Source organism: Camelus ferus, chromosome 30, assembly GCF_009834535.1.
Source record: "Camelus ferus isolate YT-003-E chromosome 30, BCGSAC_Cfer_1.0, whole genome shotgun sequence".
In the NCBI taxonomy this organism is placed as follows: domain Eukaryota; kingdom Metazoa; phylum Chordata; class Mammalia; order Artiodactyla; family Camelidae; genus Camelus; species Camelus ferus.
The window spans coordinates 13308592-13328071 of NC_045725.1; the positions used below are offsets into that span (position 1 = coordinate 13308592).

The 19480-nt window shown below is 40.8% G+C and overlaps 1 protein-coding gene across 4 annotated transcripts in view; it reads left to right on the forward strand.

Moving 5' to 3' along the window:
• C30H18orf25 (chromosome 30 C18orf25 homolog) overlaps positions 1 to 17098 on the forward strand; it is a 67270-nt gene extending 50172 nt beyond the window's left edge. For 3 of the 4 annotated variants that reach the window (XM_032470704.1, XM_032470703.1, XM_032470705.1), the window contains 2 exons: positions 3927 to 4053; positions 13084 to 17098. In XM_032470704.1, coding sequence (XP_032326595.1) covers positions 3927 to 4053; positions 13084 to 13273 — 317 coding nt within the window. In that variant the 3' untranslated portion in view covers positions 13274 to 17098. The other variant, XM_032470706.1, reaches the window with a different exon arrangement.
• Positions 17099 to 19480: the final 2382 nt, after the last annotated feature.

Consider the following 19480-nt stretch of genomic DNA (forward strand, 5'->3'; position numbering starts at 1 on the left):
TTGAACCCATCGCCCAGTCTCTTTTCAGTCCCCTTCTAGCTGCACTTCGTTCCCTCTCTAGCACATGTAAGCCCAGCTCTCCTCTGCCGGTGTGCGGTGTGGGTGTGCGGTGTGCTCGGCTCCTTAAGCCTGCTTTCCTGTGGTGCCCCTCCGGCCACACCTCATCCCTAGAGGCACACTTGGAGCCCTTATCCACGCTGGGGGAAGTCACGTAGTAGAGAGTTAAGGGTCATGTTAATTTCCTAATCTGCAGCCTCATCCTGGCTCTCAGTGCTGCCCAGCCCTTTCCGCCTTTCCTTAAGCAGGATTTTTTTCTTCATAGTGGCCACTTCACTTTTCTAAACCCCTGCCCTGCTGGTGGTACCCACACCTGTGCTCTGCAGATGGCCTTGCTGCATCCTTTACAAGATAACCTCAGCTTTCTGCTGTCAAACCTGTTTGTTCTCTGCCTTTTTTCTAAATGTTGTCAGGTCTAGATACGATAAGTAAAAATACCACACACACACAGTCCATCGCCCTCCTTCAAACCCCTTTTCCTCTCAGTACCATCTTTTGCCAGACTTCTTAAAATGTGTCTGTTCTTCCTTCCCTTCCGTTCTTCTTCAGCCTGCTTTGCTACATTAGTTTCAGCCCCATCCTTCCTCTGAGGCTCCCCTTGCCAAGGTCATGTATGGTCATCTTATCGCTAACTATGGTGTGCTCTGCTTAGTGTCTCCTCTTATCAGACCTTTCTGTTGGGCACTGTTAAGCACTTCTTCCTAGAAATGCTTTGGGTTTTTGGTTCCCTGGCTTCATGTCTTCGAATTTTCTTTCTCTCTCTTAACTTTGGTGAGCTGCTTCTCTTCCTGTGCTCATCCTTTAACTGTTGGTGTTTGTCAGGGTTCTGTTCTAGGCCCCCTCCACTCCTCTAGATGACCTTTATCTTCCCACCTACTGGGAGGACATGTCAGATCTGTTATTTCCTCTCTAGACCTCTGATGTGAGCTTTAGGACAGTAGTACCTCCAGCTGCCTGTTGAACATCTCAGAAGCATGCCCTCATCATGTCCTAAACATCCACTCTCATCTGTTTGTTGGTGCACTGAATGGCACTGTGTCCAGTTACCTAAATCAAACGCCTAGGCATCATTTTTTATTTCCTGTGTTCTTTCATTTGCCTGATTCCTGCCGTTACTCACCCTTTGTACTTACACAAACAGATAATTCCCCCTTTTGTTTCTTTCCTGGTTCAGCCACAGTCATTTCTCACCCAGGAAATTGTAACAGTCTGACTGGTTTCCTTGCCATTAGTAGTTCCATTTTCCATACTCCAAAAGGAAAAAATTTTAAACACAAATCAGATCATGTCACTCCTCTGCTGAAACCTTCATTGACTTCTGCTTCTAAAGGTCAAGTCCAGACTCCTTACCCGTGATCCGACCTCTTCTGACTTTGCCAGCTCATTTCTTATTACTCTTTTTATTACCATTACCCTGAATCTCACCAAACTTTTATACCCTGAACAGCACCACAGTTCCCTTAATGCTACTTTCCCTCACCTGTGCCTGCTCTTCTCTGAGAGCTGTGTCCTTGATCCTTGATTGCTCTCAAGGCCAGGAAACATCCCTTTCCCTCCTGCATGCAGGGCATCCTTTACCTCCCTATTAGAGTAATTTTCAAGCCATAATACAATGGACTGCTTTTTATTATCCCTGAATATGTTGTAAGCTCAGTGAGGGTAGGAACTGTGCTTCCCTTGTTTGTTCCCTGTAGCATTTCTAGCCCTGAGCCCAGTGTGTAGCATGTCATGAACAAGTATCTATTTTAGAAACAAATAGATAAAGTAAACGGATACAGCTGCCCAAAGCAAGGCTGCTCAAAATATTGAATATGGGAAAGTTTCAAATTTGAAAAAAAGGGAGGAGACTGTCAATTTGTATTCCTCCCTAGCGGTACAGTAGCAACGGTGTACATGACAGTCATAACTACAGTACTGAGGTAGAAACTGGATAAAAGACTTAGCCACAAGCAAAGTATTGGGGTCAGAGCATACGTTATGTTTACCAAATCTAGACTTAACCAAATTCCACGTAAGTGTCCACCCTAGATTTAACAAAACTGTCTGGTGGGTGCCACCTTTTATGCTTGTAGGGTTCAAAGATACCTGCCTGCTGCCAACATTGCATAGAATCATATCTAGATTATTCTTAAATATAGGAGATTAACAAGCCCATGCAAACTGTAATATAATTCAAGCATCCGTTGTATCTAGAAGCCTTAAATTTTAATCTTCTGTTTCCCATAAGTGCATCATTTTCAACTGAAGAAAAAAGTAAAACTAATATTAGAGACATAAAAAAGACCCACAGTCTTATTCAAACTTGATTACTTTTCATTGCTTTTAATCAGCACCTACATATTTTTATAGTATTATACGTAACACTTTGTATGTTATGCATACACTTTCCCCAAGTTTCTATATAGCACTGTAGTTACTTATCTTTGGACATCGTAGCATTTTGCTTAAAGATTTTTCTTTTTTTTTTAAACATTTTTTTTGAGTTATAGTCATTTTACAATGTTGTGTCATTAAAGTTTTTTTCTGTTAGGCTAAATTCTCAGAAATGGGATTATAGGGTCAGAGAGTTTAAAAATTATAAAGCTTTTGCTTTGGGACTGTCTATAATTTTCCAAGAGAGGTACAGTAAAAGTTGACAAGAGTGTGAAGGTTTCTCAATGACCTTGAAGCACTGGAATGAATGAGGTGAGAGGGAAGGGAGAGTGTGTGTACAGTCAGTTTATACTGGTTTTTATGGGATGTCACAAAGAATTTTTTTTTAATATGGAGCAGTAATTTTGTATCGGGTGAAATGTATTTAAGTAAAAATACCCTTTAAAGAGTAAAGGAAACGTGTACCTATTGCAGCTCTGTCTATTCCATGTTAACTTCTAGATATGAAATTCATACTTTTACATCAGAACATTCAAGAACTGGGTACACAGGCTGAATTTTAACTCTCTGTTGAATTGTTTATAGGGCTGAGTACTTTGATACCATGCCATTAGCCTTTATTGAGAGTGAGTTCTGTGAAGCTCGTGTTTTCTGTAATGTTGGCAAATGTGTTTTATTGCACCATGGGCTCGATACTTTATGAAGACTTCTGTGAAAAAGTCCTTTCGTGCCCCAGTGCCACAAACTGCTTATGTGGTTTGTTTTTCGTCTGATCAGAACTGTCAGCAGCATACAGGGTATGTTTTAGTTGCTCAGAGTGAAAATTGTGATCCTTCCCTGTTAGACAGGATTTTGTCAAATCTACATTCCCCTAGAGAAAATTGTTAAAAGTGTTTAAAATTGAGAGAAAATTGTTGAATCTTTCATAAGGCATCCTAGTATAAATATGATATTAATGATTCTATTATTTATTTCCTTTGTGCCTTTGAGCTCTTGTGGTTTAGAATTGTGTTCAATTAAAATGATAAGCAGTAGAGAACCCCAGGTGACTTCTAGGTGGTGACAGGCATGACATATGACATGCAGGTCATTTAATAGCAGATGAGAGTTGAATGCAAAAAGCATTATGGAATAAAATAGAGCGTTATCAGTTTATATATAGCTATATTTAGATACACATGTTTGTCAGAGTACTCCAGAGTTTTTCTCCTAAGGAATGGGAGTAGAAAGTGAGAGACTGGAGTTCTTTCTTTTATGTACTTCTGTGTCGTTTGAACATTCTTTTAACCACAAGCATGTATTCTTTTTATTATTTTTTTTTAAACAGAGCACTACGCCAGCTTATGTGACATGGGAAACCATCCCGCTGTGGCAAGCTCTCACAAGATGATTCTGTTTCAGTGATTAAACTGGGATGAGAAGTCTGTCGATGAGTGGTTTCTGCTGCTTAAAAGGAGTCAAGATGTAGTGCTTATTTTTCCCCCCTTCTCTCTCAGGTCATTTGGATCCAGGATTCCTAGCAAGTGACAAGACATCTGCTGGCAACGCACCCCTCAATGAAGAAATTAATATTGCCTCTTCAGATAGCGAAGTGGAGATTGTGGGAGTTCAGGAACATGCAAGGTAGGATATCAGTTGGAGTATTCTGATATTTTAAATTGTGAACTTTATTTTAACCAGAAAATAAGTGAGAAGAAAATGGAGGCCTCACGGCACGGCTGGCATGAACGGTGGGAGCTATTTCTTAGCTTTCTGTGGTTTAAGGAGCACTTTTTGATTAGACACAATATGAGCTTCAGAATGTGTTGTGTATTGTCTTACATCAAGAACCTGTCGGCTGCACGTGTATGTGAACTAGAACTGATGTTTTTCTCTTATTTTTAGTACCTGTCTAGATGGCTCAAAAAACTGACACATTTTTCTGTTGTGGCATAAATATCACCATATTTCACACCCCCTCCCTCCAATCCATGTATTTAGCCTTTTACTTTACCTTGAAATAAATTGGGAGCGAACAGTTGAGAATTCTGCATCCACCATCATACCTCTTCCTGGAGCACCTCTCCTTGTCTTTCATGAAAATTTGCAAGTTACTTTGGTCTGTTCCCAATAGTGTATTTCTAGTCATGTTCATGTGATTCAGGGAATCTTGTTTCTTAGGAATTAAAAAAAAAAAAAAAAGCCACAAGATGTCAAATTAGTCTACAGAATTATGAAAATAATTTTATGAAGTTTGTCATTCTTTAAGGTAGGGATCAGCAAACTGTAGCCCACAGGCCAAATCTGGCCTGCTGCCTGTTTTTATATGGACCTTGAGCTAAGAATGGATTTTACATTTTTTAAATGATTAGGGAAAAAAAAAATCAAAAGAAGATTGATGTCTTGTGACATGTGAAAATTATATGAAATTCAAAGTAAAATTTATTTATCCATAAATAAAGTTCTGATGGAACAGAGCCATGCTTGTTCACTGACATATTGTCTGTGGCTATTTTTCTCTCCAGTAGCAGAATCGAGAAGTTTCATCAGACACCTTAGGGCCCTCAAAGCCTAAGATATTTACTTTCTAGCCTTTTGCAGAAAAATTTTACTGACTCTTGCTTTAAATATGATCCTAAGAATTTGTTGCAGCCCTCTCAGAGGGATACCTGAGGAACACTAAACAGACACACATACATAGAAAACAAAACTAGACTTTAGAAAATCTGTAATCTGCCTGGCAGACAATTTTTCTCCTGTGACAGAAGAGTTGTGATTTTGTGATTTCCCCAGGTAGGTATAAAACAATATCTGCATTACCTTTTTATTATTTTTTTTTAATTTAAATTTTTTGGTGCTATCTTTTGGAAAGATTTTTTTGATTCACTGATTGGCTGATTGATTTAATTTATTGTGGAGGTACTGGGAATTGAGCCCAGGACCTCATGCATGCTAAGCATGTACTCTACCACTGAGCTAGTTCCCTCCCCCTCTACCTTATTTTTCGATCTGATTTTACTTGTTGGTTACCAAGGTAATAAAACATTCATCAGCATTTCTTCTGTTGCTTATTTAAAAGGTGATCTTAGGGGTGGAGTGTGAGGGCCAAATACACATGCGTATAAATCGAGGGTGCCTTTTTCTAGTGAGAACTGATTATACTTTCTGAGAACATTTTTTAGTTAAATGATGGGGCCTTTAAGAGTATAGAGTTAAGTCATAATTTAACATACCATCTCCCCGAAAGTGGCTAGTTCTCTTTATCAGAACTAGTACCGTCCCAGCATTTCATCCTCTACCCCATATTTATGCCATAAGTATGCCTGTATAGCTGTTTCCTTTTTTCTTTATAAATGGTCATTTTCCCTATTCTGGTGGGAAAGAATTTTCTCTTTAATCTTTTGTCTGTCTCATTCTTTTTCTCTCTTTTCTACCTTAATCAAAAACTTCTTCCTGTTAACTTCTATTCCCTTGAAGCTGACATCCATCAAATGAAGAAGGTAAAACTCTTGATTTCTTCCTTTACTTCAGCAGTATGTTTGCCATTCATTCATTTTAGCATTGTATAAATACAGAAGACAGTATTATACTTTTAAGCCCCATGTCGAGATTTTTCTAGAATATTATAGTCTTTAATTTCAGACTCTGTACTATAAAACTTACTCTGCCTCTTGACTGATAGATTGATGTCGGTGAATTATCCTCAGGTGTGCCGGGAGCACATATCCAGTCACCAGCCTCCTCCTCACTTACATTTCATGTTCCTATTTAAGTGGGAAAGAATAGGTAATAACTTGCGTTGCCTATCTGATCTCTCACTCTGTGGCTGAGACATATCACTTGGTCCAGTTGTCTGTTAACTCCTACCAACTCTCCCTTCTTTATCGTCTCTTTATACCTAGAAATGTTATAGTGAGCCATCCTCCTTCTCAGATTCTTTGTTCAACTTCCCTTCCATAGTGAATTCTTAAGCTTCTTTTTCTACCAATGTTTTTGGTATTTGGAGTTAAAATTATATTTCTGTTAAAACTTGGAAATTTGAATTCTTTAGTTTCTCCTCACCTCTCATACACACATACACACAAGGTATCCCTAGTACACCCTTCTCTGAACTTAAGATCTTTATCCAGATTGTCATTTTACTCTATAAACGTGTTTATTTTACTCTTAACTAAGTCATATGACTTTGGGCACATTTTAAATAACATGCTATAACGTTACTTTCAATGACTTTTTCTTTCAGGCTCTGAAGCATAACGATGTGCTTTATTTTGAACCTCTGGTTTGAATGCTGGGGAAATCATATGTTGGAGGTGACAAATCCATCCTGAAATCTCAGTGGTGGTTAACAACTGTACAGTGGAGTGAGCCTAGAGTTGACAGATTCTGTTGGAGTACTTTGAATGGACTCTTTTTTTTTTCCCCCTGAAAAGGTTTTACTACGTGCAGATGGAAGGGGCTCAGTCCTTGGCAGCTGCTTTTCTCATGGCAGCCAGGACTTTACTCAGTTCCTTTTGGTGCAGATATGTGTCCCCACCCATTTCTTGATGAACTTGAGGGCCCTCTTGTCCTTGGAGATCTTGACCAGTGCCGTGGCCCGCCGCTTATAAGGGGCGAAGCCACACACCTCCAGGTTCATGACCTGCACGAACATGGTGTGCTTGGTGAGGCCCCCCCAGTGGCAGCTGTGCCTCGGCTTGCTTACGTTCTTGGTCACCTTGTGGCCTTTGTTGAGGCCAGTGGCCACGGAGTAGCACGGAACCATAGCTGCTTCTCCAGTGGCTGCCGTGGTGCAAGGCTGAATGGACTCGTATCATTTTGAGGGGGTTTTTTATTTTGGTCTGTGGGTCTAGGACTGAGTAGAATCTCACTGATTCTGCTGTGTCTCTCGGAAAATTTTTTCAGCAGTTTCTTTAGAAGAAGTGTGGTAATCTTTTAAACGTTGAGATTAGAAAGCTGTGAATCAGGTAATGGGAGAAGCTTTCTTGTTGGTTGCTTCAGAATTGCCCCTCTGGCTGCCTGTATCTCACCTGGAATTTACTTCTTTTGCAGGTCTAGGGTTGCAGTTACGAAGTATTGATGGGCTTCTGGCAGGGCTATCGCTTGGAAGAAGGTTTTAGGTTTTGAGCCACATCTTTTTGTTCTCATCTGATGTGCATGCATAGTTATTTTGTTTGATTTTAGTTGTCCTGTTCTTATTTTTCCTTTTGATACTCTTCTACCTTGTGGGCTTTCTGAGAGTTTTTTAGAACTCAGACTTAGTCCTTGAGTTGTTCTCTTTGGGACTGTGGTTGCTCTGACTTGCATTGGGTGCCATTTTTCTATATTGGAAGCAATTTGTTTTGTTTGACCTTTGCACTCAGTAATTCTGTGTGTGATATGCCTCTTTTTTTTTTTTTTTGATAAACAATTGTTTTTCTTTCCTTGCATGTTAATATCTTTCTTCACTATTTTATTTTGATGTGTTCACTTAGCTTCTGTGTTTTTTGTAGTCATAGACTAGAAAGCATGCTTTCTGAACTAATGGTTGAATGCATCTTTTATGGCTGCCTTGGATTGCTGTGATGAACTTCTGACGTTACCTAAATGTCATTTCCAGGTGTTAATTTTTGGACAGTCCAGTTTCATAAGATGCTCTTTTTGCCAGTGAGGTGGAGACTTTCCCAAAATCTCTAGTTCTTCTGTGCCCATTTCATTTTGCCAGAAGTTTTAATTTATGACCCTCTTGCCAATCCTTTTTCCTTCTTGTTTTCTACCAGCCTCACTGGTAATTGTCCTAAAGATGAATGTGTAGAGCGTGGATCTTCATGTGCTGGAGCTGCACTGGAGCAGTTCCTTCAGTGTCTGTTTTCTAAGGCTTTTGTGTAAACTCAGACTCTTACCTCATTGCACCTCGTCCTGAGGTCACTGGTAGTGATGTTAATTCACCCCTCAGCAGACGTATTGATTCGGGAAGGCTTGTGCATCAAAGACGACTGCTTCCTAGAACCAGTTGCTAACATTAACCCTAAAAAGGCAAGGGGAGCAGATGAGCATTGGAGCCTCAGGGGTTCACTTCATCTTCAGTTAGGAAAAATAAGTAGGAATGTTATCGAAGAGGTCACCGTTGGGATCTGTAAATGAGAGTAAATGATTAATTTTTAATGTTGTTTTCTTCAAATAGTAAGTTAACTGTTTCAACAGCTGATAGTCAGAGCCTGCCCTCTTTTTGTGTGTGTTTTTTTTTTCCTTCCTTTCTACTCTGAAGTATCTCTTTTATTGGTTTCAGTGTGTGAAGAGCAGGAAATTATTCTATCAAAACTTACTGTTTATAAATAGTGGGTTTTTTGGCAGGGCAGGGGGTGTGGAAGTGAGTCCAAAGAATTTTTCTTGGTCATAGGAATCAAAATATGACTCTAGGAAGTTTAAGCTGACTGTGTTTTACCTTAGGACAACCATTGCATGCCAGTTTGTGTGTGTGTGTGAAAACGCTTCAAAATTGAATTAAAGGATATAAATTTAAAGTTGGTTGTGTATCTAACATACCTCCAGGTTCAGTAAATAAGCAATTATTTTTAAAAACAAAACCAAAAAAATACGACTCTAGGTTGTGTAGACCTAGTGCCAGTCATATGCTGATGCTTAGTGAGAAATGCTTTGTGAGAAAAAAGCTGGTATCTGCACTGGAATCGGACTGAACCAATTTTAAAACAGCTGAGAATGTTCCCACCCCATGTCTTTCAGATAGAAAAAGGGTGTATGATAATACATGAAACTGTGTTTTATATCAGTTGCCTTTCAAAATTTTGAGCATTTCACATTCTTCTTTAGAGGGCTTCTCCATAGGGCTTATGATAATTGTTACAGTCCCAGTTCCTCCTGAAGTTTTTTTCTTCTCTATCTGGTGTAAGTCATTCTGTAATGTACCGCCTTATAAAACAGTAGAAATGTTTCTTTAGCACCCTCTATCAGCTTGGCATCTCTCCCCTCCCCCCACTCCATACTTTAACAAGAAAAAAAGTGTTGAAAGCCTTGTCCTGTCCTCATCCATCTCCTAGCTACCATTTTATTCAAGGTGGTTGAGGTCATTAAATCCATAAAGAGTTTTAAATGTTTTATTGACTTATAACACATGCAGAAATGTCAAGTGTACACTTTAGTTTTTATAAACTGCTCATACCCAAGTAAGCAGCACTCAGCTTGAGAAACAGAAGTTCCCCTTGTGCCACTTTCCAGTCACAACCTCGCCCCCAAGCCCATCCTCTGTAACTCCTGTCCTGACTTCTGCCAGAATAGTTGTGCCTGTATTCACAGCCTTATTAAAGCCGATGATAGCCTGGCAGTCATCTTAGAATACCCTTGAACGTTCCTGACAGACGCCCCAGCAATTGCTCGTATGTTTAAAAGGCAGTTTATTCTGTTCGGAGTGGCTGTAATTGCTGATTGTTGTGTAGTAACGATCATCCAAAACTTGCCTTCTAGAAACTGATTCATAGTTCTTATTCTAGTCTCAAGGCCTCTGCACAGGTGGAGGAGCTGCCTTCCCTGGTGGTTCTCCCTTCTTTGGGAACTGCCCTTCCGGTTGCAGTTAATAGGAAACAAGAAAGCTTTTGGCCAAAGATGGGATCATCACATTCTCCAGAGAATCTAAAATTTTGAAGAGAAATAGACCAAAAGGATTGGGGCTGGAGTCAAATGAGTGAGGCCTAGTTGTTCTGTCATCCTTAGGTTCTTGAGATTTTCAGATGTCCTTCTAGGAAGTTTTCTTTCTTGCTTGAAGGAGCCCAGTTTGGTTTCCGGTAACTGGAGCGTAACTACAGAAGCGATTTAACTTAGGTGGTTGAAGAAGTACCTCATCTCCTCATTCTCTCTCTTTCAACCATTCCTCATTAGTAAATACCATCTCTAAACCTCTCACTCCCCTACTCTGGACTCTTTCTAGAATCTGCTTTGCTCTTGATGGAATTACCCCCAGTTCTCCTTACAGTCAAGCACAGTATGTAGTAGTTTACGTGTGGTCTGAGAAGACATAGTCACGCAGTTGGAAATTCTCCAGTGGAGACCTGATTTTGTTATGGTTCTATGCTTTGCTTGAAGACCCCAGCAATTGTCTTTTGGCCTTGGTTTTGTCTTTTGTGAAATGGGAAGGCTGGATTAGATCCCTTTTAAAGCCACTGCTTGATTACTTGAGCAGTGGAGAGTAACAGTTAGGACTAAATACTGCCTTTATTTCAGCTATTTCTAGGGATTCTGCCAAAGATGACATTGACTCTTTTTGTAGCCGTTCATTCCCTGAATTCTTCTATGTTTCTAACCAGCTTTGCTTCAGTTACTGCTTGTACAGATGAGCTTTTGAGCTACTGCCAAGAACTTAGTATTTTTAAATTGTTGGTCTGGGCCTATCTTTGTACTCTGCTGAATCTTGCTGTGTTTTTGCCTTACGTATTTTATTTTTATTTATTTATTTTTTTGGTGGAGGGGGGTAATTAGGTTAATTTATTAATTTATTCTTAGAGGAGGTACTGGGGATTGAACCCACGACCTCATACATGCTAAGCATGCGCTCTACCTCTTGAGCTGTACGCTCCTCCCCCTTCGTTGTACCCATTCTGATACACACATTTGTAAAGAGACAGCATGATGTGGAGGGCATTAGACTGGAAATCAGCCTTAGCCTGAAGTTCCTTGGCCTGCACATGCCAACAGTGTGACCCCGGGCAAATCATATAACCTCTTTATTCCTCATTTTCCCTGTCAGGGTATGGATAGTAACTTCACATCTACCTCGTAGGTCTGTTGGGATTGTCAAATGAGGAGAAACTGCTTAATAATCTTCATATTCTGTTGCCATCAGTCATCAAAACCATTTTTAAAAATTTTTTATTCATTTTTATTTGAGAAAAATTTTGGTGGGCAGAGGTAATTAGGTTTAGTTACCCATTTATCTTAGTGGAGGCACTGGGGATTGAATCCAGGACCTCGTGCATGCTAAGCACATGCTCTACTACTGAGCTGTACCCTCCCCCAAAATCCTGTCTTTAAATGTTGAATGGACTCCTTTGGCTGACATTCTTCCATGACTACTTGGTCACTTAATCTGAGTGTCCAACTTAATGAGTTAGACAGATTTGGATTAGACTTTGGACTTTATATGTCATATTGATACTTCTCACTAGCGAATCTTTGAAAATGTGGCAGTCTCTGGGTTACTACTTAGCCCAGATCTGAAAAGGTGATAGCCCTCTGGTACTGTAACAAATCTCTATCCTACGCCTGCTCTGGGCCCCAGGGGTCTGCTTTTCAGCACCTCTCTTGGCAAGAGGGTCATCTTCAGGCTAGCCTTTGTAGGAGCAGGACCTCCTTCCGTGAGCTGAAGGGTCCTTAGGGGCAGTTCTGCAACTAAACCTTGTCCGCTGTTACTCTGATGTTTTCTTTTGAACCTGATGGTGCTGGTAGCATGGAGTCGAAGCTGGAGTTCTCCAGTGACCCAGCGTCACCCATTGTGTACAGCTTGTCAGAACAGCTGCTCAAGATCCACTGCAGTAGTTTATGTGCCTAGAATCATGCCACTTGTCACACATGCCGCATAGGGACTGGTCTCTAATTTAGATGTGAGGGTATAAGTAGCCGTGATACCGTGAGCTGTCTGCCTTCCTTTCATTTGAGTCAAAACTTACTCAGTGATTCATCCTGGAGGTTCACAGTTCTATCATTTGACGGGAATGTGGAATTCAATATGTAGGTGTTTCTGAAACAATTTTCTCCCAGTGAACTCTTGGTGAGATTTTTCAGCAAGGCAGGTCTGTCCCTCTGATAGACACTATTCAGAGAATCTAAACTGAGTATTCAACCTTGTCACTTTCACTGAAGTAAAGAGTGAGTGGTTCTGGTGGCCAGACGTCTCTGCTGTGACCTCCAGGACAGGGGGGCTTGACCTTGAACTCATGACCTTGTACTTTATTAATTTTTAATGGTTTTTATTGATTTATAATCGTTTTACAATGTTGTGTCAAATTCCAGTGTAGAGCACAATTTTTCAGTTATGCATGAACATATATATATTCATTGTCACATTTTTTTCTCTGTGTGCTACCTTAAGATCTTGTGTATATTTCCCTGTGCTATACAGTATAGACAGGATTTCAAAATTGTAGAATAGATAAACAAGATGATACTGTATAGGACCTCGTACTTTAGACGTTTAGAAATCCAGTCTGTAAAAGAGGTATTACTGTTACTGTTTTTGAAGGTATTACCAAATATGGCATAGAACTTATTTTAAGAACAAGTTTCTTGTATATTTCTTACTGTTCCATTTGTTCAGACTAAGATTGCCTGGGCATCTTATTTTGCTCTGGGCTTATCTGCTGCCCTGTCCTGAAGACCAGAGGCTTACATGAATTCAGAGAAACATCTTATCCATTATCAGTAACAGATCTAGACGTAACTCAGGAGTTTGTGGCTGAGACAAGACTCTTGGCCTTTCTAAGGCTGAGCTGAGAGAGGTGGAGAGGGAGACAGACAGACGTAGAGGCAAGGAGGAGAATGGGGAAGGAGAATTGGCTGTGGGTTTCATGACCTTGCATAGTGGACTCATCTCAGTAAAGGTACTGATCAGCACGGCTGAAGCTGTACTGCCTGCTGTCGTCCCTGCGGTGAGATTAACCGTGCCTGTGCACTTCCTCTCAATGGCAGGTGCGTCCATCCCCGAGGAGGTGTGATTCAGAGTGTTTCTTCATGGAAGCGCGGCTCCGGCACACAGTATGTCAGCACCCGACAGACACAGTCGTGGACCGCCGTGACCCCCCAGCAGACTTGGGCTTCACCTGCGGAAGTTGTTGACCTTACGTTGGATGAGGATAGCAGACGTAAATACCTGCTGTAATACAGTGTCACTGTGTTTCCTCTGCACTGTTCCCTTCTACTTCCTCCTCCTCCTCTTTGTGACATGGAAGTTCATTGTCATAGCTTCAGCCTCAGAAGCTGTTTGTGGCATTTGTATAATCGAAACTCATGGAAAATTGCCTCTCCTCCTATTTTTTTTTTTAAATTAAAAGACGTCACTTAGGAAAATAACTTATCACAGAGAAAAGAATTTCTTTTCTTCTTTCCCTCAGTAGGCATATGAGAATGATGAATTTTGTTAGATAACTTCATTTTACTTGGTGACTCAATCTTCGGAAACCCTCCCTATAGAATAATATTTTAATTACCAGGTGAAATGGATTTCAGTTTTTGAATCTTATATTTATTTTTCTGTGTAATAAAATTAATACCTAGACTTGACCACTGTCAGCCTACCCATTGGCACTCCCACCTTAGGGCATTTGCACACACATTAGTCAGGTCCTTATTGGCACCTAGTAGGGCATGTGCATTGAAAACCTGTCCTTAAAAACGGAAGACAGAAGTATTACTTTTCTTTTAGCTTAAGTCTTCTGCCTTCTTTCCTGACTTCGCTCCTGGCTGACTTCCCACAACACAGATGATTGACCTGCCTCTCTGTGTCTGTAAATATTGCTCAGAGGACTTAGTTGGTCTCCTTGTTGCAATAATCCATACGTGTTTGGGAAACATCTCCACTGAGGGCAGAGGCATTTAGGATAGAGACCCACCATGAGGTTTGGGCATCTGACAGCATCGAGAGATCACTAGGGAAGTCTCTCTCCCCCTTTTTCCTGGTTTATTCAAATAAGGCGAGAACAGAGAACCTGTTAATTAGGTAGGATGTGAAAAGCTCTGTGGCTTCCACGGCTGTGGGCACTTGCAGACCTGAGAGTACAGGGCCTTTCACAGGTGGTCTCTCCATGAAGGAGGTACAGCATATGTCTCACACTTGAGCTGAAGTTGATCTGATGCTCTATTTGGGTATTTTTCTCCTCTACCTTCTAAAAGTAGAAAAAATCAAAATGTCATTAAAAACCAGATGCAAAGCACATTAATGGCACTGTGGGTTTTCCAGTATCTAACAGGAATAACAAAGGGTAGTAGGAGCTTCAGGGAATTCAGGAAATGCTGGTGTTGGAGTTTTGTGGCATTAGTTACTACCTTTTCTCCTATAACGTCGTAGTTACTAGTGAATTATTTTACAAGCAATACCTAGAGTTAGAACACTATGTACTGTGCACAGGGAGGAGTGAAGTGATCCTGGCTTAGAAGACCTCACTTTTTGTTTTTCCACAGTTTTTGTCTGCTATGTTTTATTTGTTTTTGTTTCCGTTTTTACCATATAACGTTGCTCTAGCCCTTTGTCTCCCTTCCCAATTGCCTTGGTGGCTTTTCCTTATCATAAGAGCATGAGAACTGTCATTTTCAGTTTCCATCCAGCAGACCCGCGTTTGCCAAGTGCCTGTCCTGCACGAGGCAGGCTCTGTGTGGGGTGGTGCTGCGGGGCGGCTGCGGTGAGGGAGACACCCACCCGCTGCGGGCACGTGTGGCACGGTCTGCCTGGCCCCACCTGCCCAGCCTTTTCTTCTGGATTTTTGTAAGGACTCATTTATTCCTTTTCCCTTTTTCCTGCTGTTTTAGTTCATCCATACACCTCTTTCCTGCGAGTGTATTTTAAGCATGTGTTCTTTGATCTTCTTTGATAGCATCTCATTTGATCTGGCCTCTGTTCTTCATCAACTTTTTATTTTTCTATCAATCTGCTTAAAATAGATCAGGCTTTTTAAAAGCTCATGAACCTCCAGGTTTAGCACCTCATATATCAAGCCTCTCACATGCCACGATTCTAGACAAAAACCAAAGACCCAGAGGCCAGAGCGAAGTCGGACCTTCTGCAGATTCACTACTGGTGTATCCTTGGACCTTCACATTTTACTTTAGGATTAATTTATTGAATTTTTACTGTTACACATTGTTTTTGACTTGAATTAAAATGCTAGGCAAAGCAGAAATGTACAATATCTAGTCTGTTTTCCAGGAAAATCATCAGGAAAAGAATAGAGTGGATTACATGACTTGAAGTTTTTGCAGCTTACTTTTTCCCCAGTTATCAGGGCAGAGCCCCATTTTAAAGGACATTTTTGCATTACTTATTCTTATGTTAACAGTATGTCTTGTCCAATTCCGTATAGCGGGTGATTTTCCAGGACATATTTTCTTTAGCCCCTCATAGTCATCCTCTAAGAAAATTCCTTCGGGGTGCTGTGTGCACTGTGGATTGAGAGCGGAGAGCAGAGTTGTACCCAAGCTCTTTTCTGGCCTTTTGCTTTTCCATCGGGTCACACTTTGCCCTCATCTGTCCCTGTTCCAGCACCCTGACTACCTGGCTTGATGCACCAGAACAAAAATTAAGATGCAAACAGTAGGGAGAGAAAGGGATGGTAGAGAGAGCTTTTCTCCCTGCTAGGTTGGCACTTTTCCACCTACTAACTATTAGAGGGACTATGTTTCAACTCTTCTTTCATTGCCAGGTTCAGGAGAGTAGGAATGTAGTTTCTGGCAAGGGTATGAATGATAAAATTCTGTGGTAAATTTGAAATTCTGTGACATATAAATTTCTTCTAAGGGAATCTTTTTTTTTAAACACAATTTTGCATTTGGTAGCGTAAATACTTCTTTATGCTTCATAGGATATTGTCTCTTCAAAGTAATATGTCTGCTAAAATGGTACACTTGGGTCACAGATTGGTTTATGGAACTAACTCGGTTAAGTACCCCAGTTTCCCCCCAATTTCAAACCACAGAGCAGTAACCTGGCTATTGCTTCACCGTGACTACCGTATAACATGTAATTGCTGCTCACCAGTACTTGTCTTTTCATTTTGATGGAAGGGGCCAGACTGAATGGACTCCATTATTTGTTACAATTGAGCATCCCATAAACTCTGCTTTTATTATTATCAGTTGTGAATGTGAGCTGTCTGATTTGCTAATTTAGTCAATTGTTTGTTGTTACTTTTAGCAGATTAGCACCATAGGTAACTTAAAAATGAATTTGTTGCCTGCTTTTTATACTGTGTCACAAGAGTTTTGAAAAGGCTGGGGACACAATTTTGTCTTTTAGTTTAAACTTTTTTTAAAGGCAAAGAGCCCCAACCCCTGTTTTTCAGTATCTGTATGATGTGACTTCCATGTATATATAAAAATGATTGCGCCCTAACCAAACTTCCTCAGATTGTGCACTGTTTGTTTAAAATAATCACGTATTTTAGTCCAATGCTGTTGTATTTTTTTTTCCATTTTATTTAAAACACTACGTACTTCTTATTCTTTTAACAAATTTTAAAAGGTAGTGATCTTAAAAAAAAAATCACTGGATAACTAGGAAATATTTTTGTTGTTGTTTTTTTTTTTTTTAAGAGTACAAAGGTCATTGAGGCCTTTTGCTCCTCTTAACGTGAAAATGAAATGTTAGCCGTTGTATGGCTAGGAACCAATGCACTTGGTGGTTAACAGATCTGCTGTTGCTGGAGTGTGAGTGTGGACTTGATGCAGTGACGACAAATCATTGCTTAGAATTAATGTTTTAAAATGTGCAACTCTAGTTTTTAAAACAAAATTTGGTTCTTCTTTACATTCATTATTTAGTTTTTGTTTCCATTTAGTATTTAATGGTCTTTGGAGAAAAAAATAATAAAACAGAGTGTTATATATATATTTTTTGGTGCAAGATAAGATTTTCTGTTTTTTGAAATAAGTCTGTAGCATAAAGGTTAAACTATTTTAAGACAAAATAAAATAGAGTGTATTTAAACAATGATAATTTCTGAGGATTTTTTTTTCCCTTCTGCTTCAGTTAATTAGATGGTGCCTGGAGCAGCCCCCAATTTAGCTTTTGGATGTGAAAGTGAATTACATTCTGTTAACAGGTCTTATTGTTACAAGTTGCCTGATTTTTCCAAGCAACAGCTGTATCCTACTCCTAGAATATTTTGTAAGTGGCCTTTGGTGTATTCGAATCTAGATAAAATAGCTTTACATTAGCTTTCCTGTCGCCGGCACCTCCTTGTCCACTCAGAACCAGAATCAGCGAGATTTCAGATGGCTGACGTCTCCTACTGCTTGACAGCTTTGCTCCTGGAAACAGAACTCAGCTGACAGTTACTTCCCAGAGACCAGCGCACAAGGGTAAGACACTAACTGCATGCACTTTGCTCAGTGGTTGAAGCAAATATAGAGAGTTTCAAAAACAGCCTAAAGAACTTTCCTCCAAATTTGGTTCTATTTTTGGATTTTTTATTTGGTTATCAAATTATAAGAACTACTGTATTAACATCTCAGGACTCCTGTAGCTTATCTTCACGTACAGGAGGATGAGGAACCACGGAGGGTAGGCCTGTGTTTACTAAAATAGCCACTCCTGGATCTCTTAATGTCCATCACATTTTTAGTTCTCCTTGCACTGGAACGAGGTCTGTTAACAATTAGGACGTACACTGTTAACAGTCAGGGTATGTTTTCATTTTTTTTGAAATGGTTCTTTCATACGACCTTGCACTGAGGCCTAGACATACTAGTGCCTGTGAGAAGCTTCTTCCTTGGGCTCTAGAAGAACACCGCTCCCCTGCGGTCTTGCTTCTGAGCCACTTTGCCCCTGGATGCTGCTTTTGAAGACCAGACAAGGCGTGAGTATGTAAAGTGACTGTGACTAGTATTTAATCTCACTCTGGCTTCCTCCTTCTGCTGTTTGCCGGCTTTTGGCCTTGCTTTCCCTTATTTGTATGTTTTTCCCAGTAGGCGACAGCTGTTTATATCTTTAGTCCAGAGAAAACTTACCAAATATATAAATAATCTCTTGAGCTCCAATTTTGCAACTGAAGTAAGATGAATGTCGTCTAGGTTTTCTTTGAGCCCTACTACTGACCTGTGAGGGAGCGATCCTCCTAGGTCACGGGTAGGTACGGTTTTCTTTACTTCCTTGACTCTCTGATCGAGAGCACTGAGAAGTTCCTGAGCTGTTTACAGTGGAGCTTTGGCTGGAAGAACCTGCCTGGAGCAAAAGAAGTCAGTGGCAAATACTGGAAGGAGCAATGAGCTCAAAAAAAGATGCGGGTGATGAGCAAGAACATTGTAGAGACGTGGAAGGAGCGCACCCGTTCGCCCAACAGGGGGTGGCGCTGTTGGCGCAGTTCACCTGCCACTGTGCTAGTCCAGGGCAGCATGCCGTCTCGCTGGAGGTGGCTTTAGGCAAGGATCCCTTTGTGTGATGACAGTTCACCGTTTCTTTCTGCCAAGCCTTGAGATCCCATTTGGTAGGTGGATGTGAGTAAAGGATGAGAGCCGGGGCTGGCAGTGAAGTCGGACGTCAGAAAGGCGGCGGCGGCGGCGGCGGCGGCGGCGGCTGGCGTGACCTGCTCATCGGGCCGGCCCGGCCTGCTGGCTGGGTGTGCCCCTTGGTTGTAAACTCCAGTGACCTAACTTTTATTCTTTGGTGAAGGAAACTATTTGGTACCAGTTCTCCCTTTGTGCTTTGATAATCGACACCTCAAAGGAGTCATTTCTGTTTCCTTTCCGTGACTGCTCTGTCCTAAGAGTAGAGGGGTGAAGTGTTGCCCTCACTCTTATGGCTGAATGTGAAACAGGCCAGTCTGATTTTAGGATGGATCTTGGCATCTGCAACATGACGGGGGTCAGACCAGAGGGTGGGGCGACTGATGTTTAAAAAGCCTGAGCCCAGAGAACAGGAGACCCCCACAAGACCATCTGACCACTCAGAGATTTGATTTCTACGCCTGTTAAAAGGAGAATTTCTAAGGTTTCCTTCTGAGACTGAAAGGCAGGGCTGCATTATTTTAGGGGATACTTCGCTGTTCTGCAGAGCCATCGACTTTCCAGGCAGGAACCAGGAGAGCAGCTCACTCCGCTGTTCAAAAGGGCTGTCGTTCTAGCATCTCACTCAAGCTTTTGGAAGGCGCTGGATGACTGACACCCACAAAACTTTGAATTTCTACAAGCTCCTTATTTTCAAAGTGTTAAAATCGTATTTCAAAATTTCCACCTGGGAATAAGAAGTGGTACAGATTGTTATCCTAATTTTGCAGATTGGAAGACTGAGAACAGAAGAATAACAACTTAAAACAGATTTATGTAGCTTGACTTTGCAAGAGCAGATTTTTTAATATGATCCAAATTAGGACTTTAGCTT